The sequence below is a fragment of the Xenopus laevis genome, chromosome 5L, assembly GCF_017654675.1.
Source record: "Xenopus laevis strain J_2021 chromosome 5L, Xenopus_laevis_v10.1, whole genome shotgun sequence".
NCBI lineage: Eukaryota > Metazoa > Chordata > Amphibia > Anura > Pipidae > Xenopus > Xenopus laevis.
The window spans coordinates 29,941,898-29,960,949 of NC_054379.1; the positions used below are offsets into that span (position 1 = coordinate 29,941,898).

General features: G+C 39.0%; 1 protein-coding gene across 2 annotated transcripts in view; it reads right to left on the reverse strand.

The window, feature by feature from the left end:
• Positions 1–16,992: 16,992 nt before the first annotated feature.
• meis2.L (Meis homeobox 2 L homeolog) overlaps positions 16,993–19,052 on the reverse strand; it is a 133,428-nt gene continuing 131,368 nt past the window's right edge. Inside the window, exon 12 of one of the 2 annotated variants that reach the window (XM_018262812.2) lies at positions 16,993–18,601. In XM_018262812.2, the coding sequence (XP_018118301.1) occupies positions 18,327–18,601 (275 nt within the window). In that variant the 3' untranslated portion in view covers positions 16,993–18,326. The remainder of the gene's footprint in view (positions 18,602–19,052) is intronic. The other variant, XM_018262813.2, reaches the window with a different exon arrangement.

Genomic DNA, 19,052 nt, shown 5'->3' on the forward strand with positions numbered 1-19,052 from the left:
TCCTCTTGGCTAAAATAACATTGGGGACACAGAAAGAAGTGAAAATGGATGTTCACAAAAACAGTTACAGCGACTAGAAAATGAACTGGAATCAGCAGAAGGGGTTTCTCCTACGAAAAGTGGAAGGAATTCAAGTGGAGCATCTCAGGAAATGATTGAGAATTAGACACATAACGATATGTAGATGCCATGGTAATTCACATGCAATTTGCAGGTTATCGATGTCACAATGGGGAAGGAGCTGGGAGGTTGCGTAGTTACACAGCACCATTGTTGTGCGACAAATAAACACAGAGACTGTTCAAAGAAAAACACACACAATAAACAACAGAACCGGCAAGTCGATCACAGACTGTGTAGGAATAAGCACAGGGAGCAGCAAGGAACTGCGACAGCGACAACACCACTAATGGTCGCTGTCGCTCTGTAGTTCAGGCTGCTTGGGGTCTTGGTACTGTGAATATTAAACGGTATCTCTTAAAGAGAGAGGAAAGGGATATTGATATTTACCAAAAGTGTATTTTTCATACATAATATATTGTCTATGGGGCACATTCGCAATTTCCAGCGTCAGAATCTGCAGTCACCCTGTCCCACTATCTATGTAATTGCCCGGTACATATCCAATTGTACCATGAAATAAATGATTGTAAATGCAATGCACCCCTCTTATGTGTGTGTTTACTGCAAATAAAGTGACGCTGGGCGTTTTTGTCGCAATAAACTCAAACTGATCAAGTAGTAAAAGAAGTAAAAACTGAGCACAAATCGCTGCTGAGAAGTAGACGCAAGAGCAAATACTAAGGTGCATTTGTGCATATGAGCAGGCATGGGCAGCTCAAGGGTTAAATTCCAAACTCTGCGAGTTTTCTGTAGGGAAAAGCCCAGTAATTGCAGATACTTATATTTCAGCGCAGGGAACCGAGTCCTAAAGTTTAGGGATAAATCTTCCCTGCGCCTGTGGGAATGGAGAGATTCCTAAGTCCCAGATATACAGAGGGGCCCTGGTTACTCTCCATGTGCTCTGTTTTTATGTACAAGCAATGAAGGGGAGAGGGGCAGCAGCAGCATCTGGCGCAGAGTCAGCCCCACTGGGAGTTTTTATCTGCACTGGGCACCCAGCTTTGCACCTAAACACTGCCAGTGGAGCTGACACTCTCACCCTCTTACCTTTGAGTTAACTTTTAGTATGATGCAGAGAGTGATCTTCTGAGACAATTTACAACTGGTTTTCATTTTTTTATTATTTATTTACTTTATTATTCATGAGCTCTCCAGTTTGCAGTTTTAGCAATCTGGTTGTGAGGGTCCAAATGACCCTAGCAACCATACACTGGTATGAATAAGAGACTGGAATATGAATAGCAGAGGGTCTGAATGGAAAGACGAGTAATGAAAAGTAGCAATAACAATACATTTGTAGCCTTACAGAGCATTTGTTTGTTTTTTTTAAGCTGGGTTCAGTTTCAAAAGCTAGAAAAAGACAGAAGAAGAAAGCAAACCATTTGAAAAATATAAAAAAAAAATAATGAAGACCAATTGAAAAGTTGCTTCGAATTAGCCATTCTATAACATACTAAAAGTTAACTTAAAGAGGTGGTTCACCTTCAAGTTAAGTTTTAGTATGTTATAGAATGGCTAATTCTAAGCAACTTTTCAATTGGTCTTCATTTTTAATTTTTTATAGTTTTTTTTAATTATTTGCCTAACTTTTATGACTCATTCCAGCTTTCAAACTGGGGTCACTGACCCCATCTAAAAACAAAAGCTCTGTAAAGTTACAAATGTATTGTTATTGCTACTTTTCATTACTCGTCTTTCTATTCAGACCCTCTGCTATTCACAGTCCAGTCTCTTATTCATATTAGTGCATGGTCGCTAGGGTCCTTTGGACCCTAGCAACCAGAGTGCTGAAACTACAAACTGGAGAGCTGCTGAATAAAAAGCTAAATAGCTCAAAAACCTCAAATAATAAAAAATCAAAACCAATAGCAAATTGGCTCAGAATATCACTCTCTACAGCATACTAAAAGTTTGTTTAAAGGTGAACAACCCTTTTTAATTGGTGCATGGAATTAAAGGGCTCAAGGCGCACACACATTTACAGAGAACAGCAGCAACTGGCTTCTTTTTTGAACAAGCAGCTATTGCTGAACTATAACTCCCACAACCACCTGTGCTAATAATCATGCACCTGGGTGCTAAGGCAACTATAGCAATGTAGATAATTGTATTACACACTGCAAGACTGCATCTATGGTTAATTCAAGAGTTAAGACCCCTTTACACTCTGATATCCACATGAAAATGAACTGATATCTGTAAACGAGCAGTATTCAGAGTCGGAGCGTTTGTAGCAAATCCTTGAGGATTTCAGGCAACAGGATCAGATTGACATGATTCAGCAGGGACTCAGGGCTCTATGTGAGTGTGTGAGGTTATTCCACTTACTGCCGATAGATGGCAGTGCTCGCTACGCTTCTTCCCCAGACTCAAGCGCTCCACAAGGCTGTGCATGCTGGGAGAGAGATTCTAAACAGCAGGGAATGGCTGCTTCTGTTCCAGCCTCTTCTGCTCCATAACCACTTCCTAACCCGGACTCTCACTGTTCTATTCAGCGCTTCTTAATAAACAGACTCAGTGTCGGACTGGCCCACAGGGATACCAGGAAAACTCCCGGTGGGCCCAGGTGTCAGTGGGCCTCTTTCTTCTGACCATTTAGCCTATTTCATTGTCATTCCCTATTTCTTTATGGGGAAAAATGTTTACAAATGGAAGAATATAGTAAGTAGATATAAAAAAAGACTAGGAGAATAGAGAGGTTGAGTGTGGAGAGGAGGAATAATAGTTTGGAAAGTGGGCCCTCAGTCTAAGGTTTTCTGGTGGGCCCTTGGCATCCCAGTCCGATACTGAACAGACTCGGGTGGGAAAAAAAAAGCCTGGTGCTGTTTTGTCTTTCTGCTTTTTCAGCACTAAAAGGGTTAACAGGACTGGTGGAAACAAGAAGCAGCAGCAGGGAGCCATTAGCACAATGTATCCCTCAACTGCACTTTGTATTGGTAATTGTTCACTTCTTTGTTAACCAGCAAAAGGCAGGACAGCTAGTTTACTAACCTGGGAAGCTGGGAGTTGTAGTGTAACAACAGCTGGGGGGTTGCAAGGTCAAAGCCCCCTGATGTAAGTAATAGATTAGAACCATCATCATTTATTTATATAGCGCAAACAGGGGTTTCATATAATTTAAAGGGGTGGTTCACCTTGAAGTTAACTTTAAGTATGTTATAGAACGGCTAATTCTAAGCAACTTTTATAGTTTTTTAATTAATTTCCCTGACTCTCTCCAGTTTTCATATGGGGGGTCGCTGACCCCATCTAAGACAACAAACGCTCTGTAAGGGCAGAGACACATGCTTCGATACTGGGAGATTAGTCGCCCGGCGACAAATCTTCTCCTTTTCTGTTGGGCGACTTATCTCTACTAGAATATAAATTGCAGGCGGGATGGCACTCGGAGCGCTTCATTTTCCGAAGTCGCCCGAAGCTGCCTCACGAGGAAACTTTGGGTGACTTCGGAAAACGAAGCGCTCCAAGTGCCATCCTGCCGGCGATTTAGATTCTAGCCAGTGGGAAGGCAAGGGAGGCAGTTCAGAGAGATTAGTCCCCCCGAAGAAGACGAGATTTGTCGGTGGGCGACTAATCTCCCTGAATCGTGTGTCTCTGCCCTAAGGCTACAAATATATTGTTATTGCTACTTTTTATTACTCACCTTTCTATTCAGTCCCTCTCCTATTCATATTCCAGGCAATGCATGGTTGCTAGGGTAATTTGTAGGGATGCACCGAATCCAGGATTCGGCCTTTTTCAGCAGGATTCAGATTGGCCGAATCCTTCTACCCGGCCGAATCGAATCTGAATCCTAATTTGCATATACAAAAACAGTAAAAACTGTTTTCCCCTTCCCACCCCTAATTTGCATATGCCCCCGGATTCGGGGGTTGGGCCGAATCCTTAGTGTACATCCTTAGTAATTTGGACCCTAGCAACCAGATTGCTGAAATTGTAAACTAGAGAGCTGCTGAATAAAAAGCTAAATAACTAAAAAAAAACATAAATAACTAAAAAATGAAAACCAATTGCAAATTGTCTCAGAATGTCTCTCTTTCATACTAAAAGTTAATTTAAAGGTGAACAACCCCTCTAATAAGGATTATAGAATGAAAATAGGGCAGGAGGGCTCTGCTCCCCAAGAGCTGACAATCAACAAAAAATACAAAAGCAGTAAATATTTATTAGGGCGTGTTTCAACATTGAATGTCATTTTACTGAGGGTTGTGTGCCCTTTGCTCCTAGCCCTGCAGCTGGGTGTGTGTCTGTGTGTATGTCTGCCTGTGTGTGTGTCTGTTTGTCTATGTGTCTGCATGTCTGTGCCTGTGCATTTGTGTATGTGATGGGGAGTGAGTCAAAGCTAAGGGCAGAGCAGGGCAGAGAATCATGGACTGTGCCTATTGTGGGGCCCAGTCAGGCTCTAATGGAAGTGATTTCATTAAAGTTTCATTACAGGCAGCTGTTAGAATTGATACAATAGTTGCTAATACTCCACAGATCCTGCTGAGAAATGTATCAACTAATTGTATCAACTAAATGTAGTAGCAAATTGTAACAACGCCTGTATCACTGAGCTGCCAGACTGAAACACCAGAGACAGGAACATTAAGGGGGTTATTTATTAAGCTCTGAATACCCGAAATCCGAAAAATTCGGATTTTTCGGACCTTAAAAAAAGAAATCGGAATTTTTCGGGATTTTTTAAAGTCCGATGGTGTAAAAACTCTGAATCTGAAAACTTGGCATCTCAAAGCTCTCGGGGGTCCTGTATTAGTCAATGGGGAAGGTCCCAGTGTCTGCGCTGCTGTCAGTAGCGATATTATTATTATTATTAACATGTATTTATATAGCGCCAACATATTGCGTAGCACTGTAAAGTAAATGTGTTTATACAACTAAACCACATGAATTACATACATACTGTAAAACATATGGAGTTACATACATCACAATCAATACCGGTACAAAAGGTGAGGAAGGCCCTGTGCAGAAAGAGCTTACAATCTAAAGGGAAGGGAATAATACACAAGGCATGGGAGTGGGCAAGATAAGAATTACGTGGGTGAGAGATGTGGTACTGTATGTGGTGTTGCATTTGGTAGTTCAGGTCCGAAGTTTGGATCCAAACCTATTTTTTTGAATGATTAATAAGGTCCATTCGGGAATTCGGAGTTGGTCGGATTTTTATCTTAGAAATACCGAGATCAATTCGGAGGTTGATAAATAACCCCCTAAACTTTATACTTGAATTTTGGGAAAAAGCTAAAAAATAAAGATATGAATTAATTGAAAACATTCTTTATTTATGTTGAACAATCTGAACTGAGAAAAGGGTTTGGAAGGTGAACAACCCCTTTAATATATATTGGTAAAACAGGACAACCTCTGGAGAGTTTGGGGACCCTTCAAATTATTTTACTGTGGGGCCCAGTAACATCTAGGGGCAGATTTATCAAAAGTCGAGGTGAATTTTCGAATGAAAAAAATTCAAATTTCGAACTATTTTTGTGTTCTTCTAGGGAATAGTCCAAATTCAATTTGAATTTGAAAAAAATTCAAAAATTCGAATATCGAAATTTATCATGTACTGTCTTTTTAAAAATTCGACTTCGACCATTGGCCATGTAAAACCGCCGAATTGCTGGTTTTTTTTGGGGAAAAACTTCAAATCGAATTCGATCAAATGCGTTATTCCTTTGATTCATACGATTCAAATCTATTCGATCGAAAACAGACCTATTCGACCCAAAAAACTCTTAATTTCGGTTGGCCTTTTTGAATTCAGATTTCCAAGTTTTTTCAATTCGAAATTCGACCCTTGATAAATATGCCCCCTAGTTATGCTCCTGCTTCAACTGTAAGATAATATGTATAATAAGGCAAGATGGTGCCAGTAACACTATACATGGGGGCTGGTCAAATTGCAGGACTCCAGCTGTTATTGAACAACATCACCCAGTTGTTGGAGGGGGATGGGAACCTAAATTGGGTATTTTGCCCCACGAGTAGGGTGCAGGGTTGTGAGAAGGTACAAGGCCTGCTTTATAGGCTTCTCCTGTTGCAAGTTCAGAGCAGGGGGCACAATACGTCGGTCTCTGGCTGCTCCTTTGCCTTTCCCGGGCAGATATGAGCGGATGAATCCCAGACTGGCTGCCAAAAACTTTTCTGTGCCTTTTGCTTTGAATGAGGGGTAGCTAGGAAACAGCAAGCAGCCAGGGAAAACGGAATTTGCAAACGTGTAAAATGTTCTTAACTGAGCTATTGAGAGAGTGCAATAAGGCGTGAGGGGGAACTAATCTTCCCATTTAAATGTTTGTGGCAATTTTATCTAAATGAATTTTAATGCTAAACGAGGGATAATTCCCTATTTGTAGCCCGTTTACTTCTCTTTCCTGTGCCTCGGATGCCTTCTAACATCTTGCCATGAGCAATCACAATACTCTCAATATCTCATTCATTTTAAGGGCATTAATAGTTGGTTCCCGAGGAGCCGTGTGTTTATTTTTCCTCTTAGAAATAAGCCTGGCAAAAGTAAATAAATAGAAAATATGGAAGCACTGTTTTTGCTGCTAGGGATTTCTGTGTGTTTTTAAGGAAAATTGCCTTAATATTTACATATAATATATATACTTGTATTTTTGTGTATAAGGTCTAGTTTATTTTCCTTTAACTAGTTAGTAAATAATGAGGGCACACACTCTATATATATATATATAACTGGCTGCTGTTGATGACAGCTGCAGCAACCAGTATGGCAGCGCTCATATATATAAATATATAGATATATATAAAACTATGAATATCTTGTAAATTATATCCTTATAAACGGTGATTTCTGATGTCATCAGTTATAAACGATGAGTTCTGATGTCATTTCTGTCACATGACTCACTGAAACTTGTTTATTATAATAAATAAAGAACCCCCAGTTGCAAAATATGCGGATATTAGAAGTTACCTCGGAGTTCCATGACCTGTATTATATGGTCATGAAACTCCTCGGTAACTTATAATATCCTTATATTTTACAAGAGGGGGTACTTTATTCACTATATATATAAACAAAATAAACAGGTATTTAGAGAATTATTTTGTGAAATATAAGGAAATTAGAAGCCACAGAGGGTTCCATGACTAAATAAATGCACAGAACCACAGGCAAAGTCCTTTAATATAGGAGCTTTATAATCCTTATAATACACAAAAGCCATGAATATCTTGTAAATTATATACTTATAAACGGTGAGTTCTGATGTCATCAGTTATAAACGGTGAGTTCTGATGTCATTACTGTCACATGACTCACTGAAACTTGTGTATTATAATAAATAAAGTACCCCCAGTTGCAAAATATGAGGATATTAGAAGTCACCTTGGAGTTCTTTGGCCTTCGGCCTCGTGTTTTAACAAGGTCATGGAACTCCTCAGTAACTTATAATATGCTTACAATTTACAAGAGGGGGATAGTTGGGGTGAATATGACTGAATGAACAAAGTTTTCCTATATATATGTACTCATTCAATTAGGTAATGGGGGCCCTGACCAAGGGTTGGATCTTCAAGGGGGGTTCAAACTATGAGTTTGTGCTAGTATAGTTTTATGAACAGTTAATCATTCCAGACAATTGTAATTACTTTTTATGAGAAGGTGAGCGGAAGCCCAGAGACTGGGATGGCAGTGGATGTGGTCTCCTTAGATTTTGCTACAGAATGTTACTGATTAAATAAAGGAATATTGGCCTGAAACCCACAACTTAATATTTGTACTTGGATAGAGAATTGGCTGGAAGATTGATTTGAAACAATGGGGGTACATGAAATATATATAAATTAGACCACTGTTAGTGGAATATCACAGAGGTTTGTCCTTGGTCCTTTGCTTTTTTATTTGACTATTATGGACCCGGAGGTGGGCATTGGAAGTACTCTCTCTCTATTTTTGGTTATGATACTAAATTGTGCAAAACTAAAATTTCTATGCAGAATGCTGTCACTTTGCAGAGCAAATGAGGTTCGATGTCGATTAATGCAAAGTTATGCACTTCAGTAGAAATAACATAAATGCAAGTTATACATTAAGCAGGTTATTAACTAAAACTCAAATTTATCTTTTATTTTTATTAAACTAAGCTCGACCAAATTCCCACGATTTTATCTTATGTAGCAATAAAATAAGTCGGGTAGGGAAAAAAAACTTGGTAAAATCAAGCGAAAACTCGAATTGTACGAATTTTTCAGATTTGATGCCCGAATTGCTAGATTTTTTGGGTTATCGCCCGAAAACCCCAAATTTTTCAGATTATCATACGAAATCCAGCGCTGATCACAATATCTTCAAATTGTAAAAGGAACATCTGCTATTGACTTCTACATGACCTTGACAGGTTTGAGTTGGCGGATTTTTAAATTCTGACTTTTTGCAGCTTCAGGGTGTAATAAATCTCGAAAAATTCGATTTTTCTTTACTCTAAAAATTCAAGTTTTTGCCCAAAAAACCTCGACCACAAAAAAATTGAGTTTAGTAAATAACCCCTAAATGATATTGTGTTGGGGGTTTCCTTAATTAACAATGATTTGGGTATTTTTGTACCAAACTGTGTAATTCTAGGCAGTGTCATTAAAGCAACTAAAGCAAATAGAACACTGTCTTGAATAAAAAAGGGCATTAATTGGAGGGATGAAAATATATTTTTGCCACATAGAAAAAATCAAAGAACCAGAAGCCATCCCTTTAGATTTGAGGAACTGAATTTAGGGAATACTCTGAACTACTGATCATGGTATACTTCCATGGTATTAACTGAACATTGTTTAAAGGGATCCTGTCATCGGAAAACATGTTTTTTTCCAAAACACATCAGTTAATAGTGCTACTCCAGCATAATTCTGCACTGAAATCCATTTCTTAAAAGAGCAAACAGATTTTTTAATATTCAATTTTGAAATCTGACATGGGGCTAGACATTTTGTCAATTTCCCAGCTGCCCCTGGTCATGTGACTTGTGCCTGCACTTTAGGAGAGAAATGCTTTCTGGCAGGCTGCTGTTTTTCCTTCTCAATGTAACTGAATGTGTCTCAGTGAGACATGGGTTTTTACTATTGAGTGTTGTTCTTAGATCTACCAGGCAGCTGTTATCTTGTGTTAGGGAGCTGCTATCTGGTTACCTTCCCATTGTTCTTTTGTTTGGCTGCTGGAGGGAAAAGGGACGGAGTGATATCACTCTAACTTGCAGTACAGCAGTAAAGAGTAATTGAAGTTTATCAGAGCACAAGTCACATGACTTGGGGCAGCTGGGAAATTGACAATATGTCTAGCCCCATGTCAGATTTCAAAATTGAATATGAAAAAATCTGTTTGCTCTTTTGAGAAACGGATTTCAGTGCAGAATTCTGCTGGAGCAGCACTATTAACTGATTCATTTTTTAAACATTTTTCCCATGACAGTATCCCTTTAAATTCAACTGGACTTCCCTCGTGTCCTGATCTGCTATGTCTGTGTAAAATACTTCTGGCATTATTGGTAGATTTCTGTCAAACGCATCATTATTGAATAAGGACTCTCTTATGAATAACACAAGTCGTCTTATCTTTGCCCTACCATTTTATTAAGTAATAGTCTATTGATAAAACACGTGGGATACACTTTGCCAGAGATCAGGCCCCGAAAGTGTTGCAAGGGAAGAACGCTGGAACAACTGCACAGCATATCCCTATACCAACACACTTACTACTGGCAGACATAATCACAGCAGACTTGTAGTTGTTGGTTTAATTCCCACCAGTAAAGTCTGAAAAACTTGCCTCATTTGAGAGGATTAGTGAATCAGTAAGAAGAATAGTGAATTGGTTTAGAGGAAGTGCTGCTTCAACCTGTTGAGACTGGTTTTCCTATGGGCTATCTCTGTATTGGTCAGTCATTTGTATATAATTTGTATGTTTGGAGGCATCACATGGTTCAGTCTTAATCTTTTCTTTTTTTTTACCCTATGTGTAAACGTCTGATTTTTTTAAAAATGTGTTACAAAAAATGGTTAAAAGTGGTATAAGATAAAAGTAATAGTTCTGTATAGGGTCCTACTATTCTTGGAATGTTTTTGATATGTTTTTTTTGTAGTTTGCAAGCCTTGGACTTGAAAGGCTCCTAGGCTCATGGTAAGACAATATAATATACTATCTGAGGCTAGTGAGGTGGTGAGCCAGTAATTGCGTGCTCTCAAATTTTTCAACAGTGTCTAATGAAATTAAAGGTCTATGCGTAAATGTGAGGATAATATGAGGTTAAATTCAGAAAATTCCTTGAAATGCAAGGTTTATCATTAGTTTAGCATTGGAATAGCTGAAAGCTTCAGTATCGGGAGAGAGTGGAGGTCATTAAAGTGCCTAAAGCTCTGTATAAGAGGCTTCACTCACAGCCTTCTTTTCCAGCTCTTGTAGAAAAATAGGTTGAACCCTTTGGCTTTCTTTTTTCTTGGATTTCATTAGTCAGAATTGATATCATTAAACAAATGCTCCACGGATTGCTGTCTGGACATTCCTTTCATTAGGTAAATGGTTGCAGGAAAGGAAGTTGGTGCAGGTGCCACCTCCCTTCATATTTTGCAGACTGACGCTTTTAAGGACTTGGAGCAAAGGAGTAGATGATCATGCCTTATACTCTAGATCAGTGCTATTCAATGTATGTGGTACAGAGGGCTTTTGGACGTTTTCTGGCGTACGTGGTTGAGGGCAGGTAATGTAAGACAATGTTGACCACTTCCAGTTTGCAATCCACGCCAACTTTAAACCACTTGCTTGTTGTGCATGTGAAGACCATTAATGGTGATAGTCCATATGCCTCCTCCTCCCCTGTGGATAGCACAGTAATCCCAGCACTAATTAAACACCTTAGGGACTTCTTACAATTAATCCTAAATGTTAACAAACAGTGTAGGGCAGGCAGGTATTGAGAAGTTAAGTGGCATGCGCACGGGTGGGCGCAGGTTGGAAGCCAGGTGCCAGGAAGAGGACCTTTCAATCTTAGTACCTGTGGACCCTGGCCGGTACGACACTGCTGTCGAAACAGGGCAGGCACAGACAATGGAGCAGAGTACAGGGACCAATCGTGAGACCTACAATCTGAATCTGAGGTGAGAACAATACAGGGGTTTATGGTTTTAGTCTGAAGTGTGAACAGATCAGGGGCTTGCAGGTGTGGACAATGTAGGGGTTTATAGTCTGAATCTGAGGTGTGAGAAACGCAGGGGCCAGAACTAAAACCTTTTACAGTTTACACAAGGTAAGCAGTAACAACAGCCAGACTTAAATGTGGGGGCCACACATGGTAAACCCACAGGCTGTCAGCTTTGTCCTCTTTATGAAAGGTTGGGAAGGGTTTGCTTCCTCTCTTTGATTCCTCTTTTCTATTGCCACTGGGGCTGCGATTTGAAGAATAATGATATAGTATTTTTTATAATTAAGTCTGAGGGCTAATATATATATATACAAACCGATAATTTATTTCCATAATCACTTGCCAGTGATTATGGACCCACCATCTGGTAGTAAAGGGATGAGGTTCATATGTCAGAGGTTACATCCAGGTAGAACACAACTCCACTTACTTTTAAGGAGTGTGGGCTTAGTCGGCCAAACCAAAAGGGGCCCAGGGCAATGCCTCCCCAACTCACCTCTCCGCTCAGCATATTATCTGTTAAGAACCTATCTCTTAAGAACTCAACTCTGGCCTCCGCCATTGTTACAGGTCCCCACTTGTCAGCTCCTCTCCTCTACTGATGATGTGCAGGGTTGGAGCTAGAGGAAGCAGAAGAGATGTACCTAGGTTCCTAACACCCCCTGACCATTGCACCTTTGGCACGTGCCTTTTCTGCCTACTCCTAGTTCCAGCCCTGAGTATGGCTTGTAGATAAGTGTAATTGAGTCCACAGTTAGAGCACTCACTGCAGAGTTCCAAACCCTCACTGATAGCAACATGAGCACAGGAACTTTTCATAAGGAGCATGGAATTGGTGAACAGTCGTTAGTGGAGGAAGAATAATGTTCTGTAGCTATTTCCATGGCTTGGGCCTCAGATTCCAGTAAATGTCCTACCGTTGGCTGACCTGTACAGATCCCTGATCTCAACCCATCAGAACACTTATGGAATGATGTGGACCACTCACTGTGAGCCAGACCTTGTTTTCAGATTTTAAATGTTGGAGAGGTTGGTGTTGGGATACTTTTGATAATTTATTGTAGGTACTATGCTGGATAAAAATGTCAGATTCAATACATTGCACAGTGAAGGGGTGGACAATGTTTTTTTCCAATAAATAGAAATAGTGGAAACTTAAAGCTGTAGCAATGAGCGATGTGTAACCATCTATGCGATATAATGCAAAGAAGGCAGAGATAAGTAAGAAAGTAAAAAACATATGCACATATTGTATAACAATACTGGACAGAATTGACCCATGATAGTTTTGTCCCTGGTAAACAGGAGTTGTTATTTAAGAAAGCCAACATCTCCGCTTGGGTAATGTGAATAATGTTGGCAGTGGAACACTCAGTATGAAGCTCAATGAGGAACATAGACTCAAGTAGTGTTTATTTCATTTGCATTATCATTATATACTTCTTGGTTTTTTTTTTAGGTCAGTGTATGTTACTCCTGTGCATCCTGTGGGAAAATATGGCTAACAGTGTTTTTTTTCTTCCACTCAAGGAATATTGTGACCTCAAAGAATGTCCTTTAGACTTCATACATCACATATGCTTCTAATGAGACGTATGCATCTACCAGTGAGTCCGGATATCAAGTGTCTATGCCAAGAGTAGTCATGACACATCTACTCCTATACCTGCTTGTAATACACAAGAGCCATGAATATCTTGTAAATTGTATCCCTATAAAAAGTGCTTAATGGGGTCATTGGTTATAATTGGAGCTTAGTGTAATTATATTACATGTATTATATGTAATTATAACCTGTGCATGGTATAAGTACTTTATATTGTATACAAAATGCTTTCATTTGTTGGTGTTACATTCAGTGCTGAACCAAACTAGGGCTATGTTCCCCATGTCCTATAGATGCTGTGCCTGTTATATGGCTTTGTTCTAGAGCGTGTACAAATACATGGATCTAGCCTTAACTTATACAGGCATGGGACCTGTTATCCAGAATGCTCGGTACCTGAGGTTTTCCAGATAAGGGATCTTTCCGTCATTTTGATCTTCATACCTAAAGGGTAAGGGCACACGCTCAGATTTGGGGAGATTAGTCGCCCGACGTCAAATCTCCTTTTCTTCAGGGCGACTTTTCTCCCCAAACTGCCTCCCACGGCTACAATGTAAATCGCCAGCGGGGTGGCACTCGGAGCACTTAGTTTTCTGAAGTCACCCCAAAGTTTTCTCGTGAGGCAACTTCGGAAAATGAAGCGCTCCGAGTGCCATTTTTTTAAAATACGTTTTTTAAAATGAGTTCCTTTTTCTCTGTAATAATAAATAGCTTGTACTTGATCCAAACTAGAATGTAAATCACCGGCAGGAGGCAGTTCGAGGAGATTAGTCGCCCTGAAGAAGAGGAGATTTGATGCTGGGCGACTAATCTCCCCCGATGTGAGCGTGTGCCTTAACCCTAAGTCTACTAGAAAATTATTTAAGCATTAAATAAACCCAATGGGCTGGTTTTGCTTTCAATAAGGTTAATTATATCTTAGTTGGGATCAAGTACAAGCTACTGTTTTATTATTACAGTGAAAAAGGAAATCATTTTAAAAAAGTTGGAGTATTTGTTAAAATGGAGTTTTTGGTAAATCGCCTTTCTGTAATTCTGAGCTTTCTGGATAACGAGTTTCTAGATAACAGATCACATACCGTACTTGTATACAGTAAGGCCTGAGACACACGCTCAGATTCGAGGAGATTAGTCACCCAGTGACAAATCACCTCTTCTTTGGGGGGACTAATCTCCAACGAACTGCCTCCCGCCAGCTAGAATGTAAATCGCCGGCAGGATGGCAATCGGTGCGCTTCATTTTCCGAAGTCGCCCGAAGTTGTCTCACGAGGAAACTTCAGGCGACTTTGGAAAACAAAGCTCTCCGAGGGACATCCCGCCTGCGATTTAGATTCTAGCCGGTGGGAGGCAGTTCAGGGAGATTAGTCCAGAAGAAGAGGCCGGACGACTAAATATCCCCGAATCTGAGCGTGTGTCTCTGCCTTAAGAGTAACCAGCATTCTACTAATAATAATAATAAGCACAAATCTTTATTTTTTTGGCTTGTTTGAAATTTTTACATCATGCCCTGCCTTTGGGAATTGGGGTTCATCCTTAACCTGGCTTGTATCTTTATTCTCCTGCAAGGTGATGACCCCCCTACCCTTCCCACCTAAAACAATCCAATGATTATTCTTTCTCCAGATATACTGCACTGGTCTGAATAACTGAAGAGTACGGAATTCACATTTATAGTTAAAAAGAAAAATCTTAAATCTATCAAAGTTTGATTTACAAACACATGTTTATGATCCACCCACATTATTTAATTTTTTTGCACTGGAGCCTTTGATCATAACTAAAACATTGCGCTTTATAAAAGTTTAAAGTGACAATTCCTTCTATGCGGCTGCTTTATCAGTAATGAATGTTCTTTACTTTGCATGTGTGCAGTTGCTAAGCAACCCGGGAGCTTAATGTTCATGAGTAAATGTAAAGGGTACTGGTAGCCCTGAATAATCTCCATCTGTTGCACATGTGACAATGCTCTTGAGCTGAGCCCCTACCCGTTTAAGACTAGACAGTCTGAGCATTTTTAATAACCCAGAAGGGGATGTTAGAAGAAAATATTAACATTGCCTTAAGACCTAGGATAAAAATAGCAATAACAACACATTAGCAGGTAGCCGAGGACATGCACCATTCTCCAAAGGTAAATATTTCTTGGCAAACAATTTAAGGCAGTTGTATCCCCTGTTTACAAGTAGAATTTGTGTCTTATTTATTTGTTGACCAATATATTACAGGTATGGGACCTGTTATCCACAATGCTTGGGACCTGATGCTTTCTGGGTAGGGGTCTTTCCATAATTTGGATCTCCATACCTTAAGTCTACTAAACATCATTAAAATATTAAAGGGATTATGTCATGATTTTAATGGTGTCGTTTTTATTCCTAAATTACACTGTACATTGGAAATAATTCACTCTACCATATACAATTTCATTCTTTATCCAAAAAATGATTTTTTTTTGTTGTAATATTGGTGTGTAGGCGCCATCTCTGGTTATTTTGCCTGGTCATGTTCTTTCAGAAAGAGCCAGCACTTCAGGATGGAACTGCTTTCTGGTAGGCTGTTTCTCCTACTCAATGTAACTGAAGGTGTTGCGGTGGGACCTGGATTTTATTATTGAGTGCTGTTCTTAGATCTACCAGGAAGCTGTTATCTTGTTTTAGGGAGCTGTTATCTTGTTACCTTCCCATTGTTCTGTTGTTAGGCTGCTGGAGGGGAGAGGGAGGGGGTGATATCACTCCAACTTGCAGTACAGCAGTAAAGAGTGACTGAAGTTTATCAGAGCACACGTCACATGACTGGGGGCACCTGGGAAACTGACAATATATCTAGCCCCATGTCAGATTTCAAAATTAAATATAAAAAAATCAGGTTGCTCTTTTGAAAAATGGAGTAGCACTATTAACTGAAAAAAACATATTTTCCCATGACAGTAAATAAACGCAAAAGGGTTGTTTTCCCAGCAATAAGGATTAATTATATCTTAGTTGGGATCAACTACAAGCTACTGTTTTGAGAAAAAGGAAATATGTTTTAAATGTTTGAATTATTTCATTACAATGTAGACTATGGGAGATGACCGTCCACTAATTCGGAGCTTTCTGGATAATGGGTTTCTGGATAATGGATTCTATACCTGTAATAATATCGTAGTGAACACAGAGCATATTATATTTATACTGTACAAGAGACAGAAGGCATATTGCCTGCCTCAGCGGAGATATTATGCACACAGAATAAAACACACTCTTTGATACAAATAAGAGTGTTATTTGCAGAAATGTCTTCTGTTGTGTAAAGTGGTTATAAATGAAGGAATAAATGAAATTCGATGGACAGGTATGGGATCAGTTATTTGGAAACCCCTTATCCAAAAATCTCTGAATTACAGGATGGCCGTCTCCCATAGACTCCATTATAATCAAATAATTCCACTGTTTAAAAACGATTATAACTTTTCTCTGTAATAATAAAACAGTACCTTGTACTTGATCCAATCTAAAATATAATTAATCGTTATTGGAGGCAATACAAGTCTATTGGGAATATTTAGGTTATTTTACAGTGCTAATTACTCATTTTTATAAATATACTTTGTCAACAATAGAAATGGATACACTTCTTGAGACCCTACTTGTACAACAACCAGCCATACAATTAGGCTACTACACCTTTAAATGGATCATGTCATACCCTGTAAAGCAGGTTTCTTTTCATTTTAAGGTTATTACATGCATTTTATCATGTACTTGAAACAAGAAACAATCGATTTAGTATATTGTTTAGCAAATGTTACATTCCCTCAATGAAATCAAATCAGTATCCTGAAAACCTAATGGAATAGCAACTGAATTATAAGGGAAAAAAAAATCTTCAAGAAAAGGTAAAATCTAAATATATTTCCTCTACAGCCAAGAAAACTGGCAGGAAAATGCCCTTTGGGTAAATCTTCCTGAAATAGTTTGGAGCGCATGAAATTTTTCGAAGCCATAACCCAGATTGGAGAATTCGGATTCGCCATTGAAATACATGTTATATCACAATTTCTTTATTAAGGGGCTGAAATATTTTTTTGTTTTCATGTATGTGCCTGTTTTTAAGCAGTAGAGACCGCGTGAAAAAAATAATTTGTTTTTATTTTCTGATAAGATTTCATTACGGCACTCAAAAGTCGTACACTCGGACTTTGAGCTTGTATACAATCCAAATTGCCTGAATCAGAAACTCCCAAGACTGAACCGACGACGTGTCATCAATCACTCTCAATACCTTTGTTCCTTGATAGAAAAAGTTTATCAACAAGCATTTTTTTCCTTTTTTTTTCTTCTTTTTTTTTTAGCACAACAAAAAAAAAAAAAAGTAGAATTCGTTTATCCCACTTAGTAAATCTTTATGCATGCCAATTCATACCAAACCGCTACTTATACAAAAAAAAAAAAAAATTGCAACAATACGATTATCGTTTCCAGTCCTTTTTGCACAAAATTTATTTACAATGTGTACATAAAAGGTTCCATGATGGGTCTATGGAAGAAGAAAAAAAAAAATGCACGCACGGGCCGATGCTTTGCTGAGAAATAAAGTCAACATATTAAAAAATAAATCTTCTTCTCTACTTGTTTTCAGCTGCATAAAAGAGGAAGTGATGTACATGTTGTATGTTGCTGAATGGGGGACATTAATGGTCTGATGTGACAATTAGGCATCGAACACATTGCCCTTTTAGTTTCCATGCCTCCTCCTACCAGTCTCCTTAAGACACTGCCTGCAACAGCTGATTAATCATTGTTGATGACTGCAGTTTTTCCCATCCTTCCCAATTTACATCTGTTCAGGCCAATTCAAATATGGCAAGTAAATGAATTAGACATGCAAATTCAAGCCCCGGGCTAGAGAGAGAGACGGGGAGACAGAAAGAAGGGGAGAGGGATGGAGAGACAAAGCTGCAGAGAAAGAGTGCATGGCTGAAATCCTTGGATCGAAGAAAAAATCTTCTGCCTGACATAATTCTTGCAATGCTCTAAAATGACCTGCAAGTAAACACTGTCTGTTATTTGCAGGGTAACTGTAAGGCTTTTTTCTTTAAGTAAGGAGGCTTCTGGAGGAAGTGAAGAGCTATGGAAACAACACACATAGTGTGGAAAAATTTCACATTTTTTTAAAAAAATCTATAAGAAACAACATAATATGGTAACAGTATAATATCATTTACAATATTTAACTCTTTGTTCTCTTAATGTCTTATATATGTATTTATCATGTCCCCGCTCTTCAATTTCAGTGGCTGTTTTCTGCAAGGTTTTTATTTATTTTTTTTTCCCCACGTCCCTAGCAAGCTCTCGAGTTTTTCTTGGTCCGGTGTAGAGGTCAAGACCGGAGCTCCACAGTTCAAGCAGAAGACAGTTTTTGCCATTTTTGTGTCATCGTAGACAACATATATTCCCTTAAATTACTGAGCATGGATGTCCATGACATGTCCACTCATTGTGGGGTCTCCTGTATTAAGTACGGAGGGGCTAGATGTTGATATTGGATGTGGTGGTCCCCCGTGCATCATCATTGCTGGGTGGTGATGGTGTCCAGGAATGTAGGTATGCACAGAAGTTCCGTGACGCAATTGTGCGTGATGAAGGGGCATCTGCGATGTTGTATAACTAGGCTGTCCCATACTCATTCCCATTGGACCACTTGGAGATATGTAACTTCCTGGCATACCTTGTAGTCCTGAAAGAGATTTAAAACAATCATAAATGGTGGTTTTTGATGAGCAAAAATGGATATAGAAACTGTTATCTAAAGATTGGTGAAGGTACACGATACTGGATTTTCTAGTTGGTGAAATGAATTGGGCACCATAGAAAAAGGATAAAGTTTGCCTTAGTCGTCCAATCCATAGCAACCAATGTAGTTCATGCCACTCTAGTAATATTGGAGTAATAAATACAAATAACTGATTGGTTGGCAAGAGTTACAAGACTAGGGTAAAACCTTGTCTGTGTAGACGTATGGTTCTTCATCCACCATAACCTACCCCACGCGTTTTACTCAACATTTGTAGGAATATAAAGTGGAGGGAATCCCCACTACCAAAATCATGTATATTTTAGCTTTTTTTATAAACAATTGTTGGCGTTATTAGATCTCCAACTTCAAATATCAGACATTAAGTAGCTTC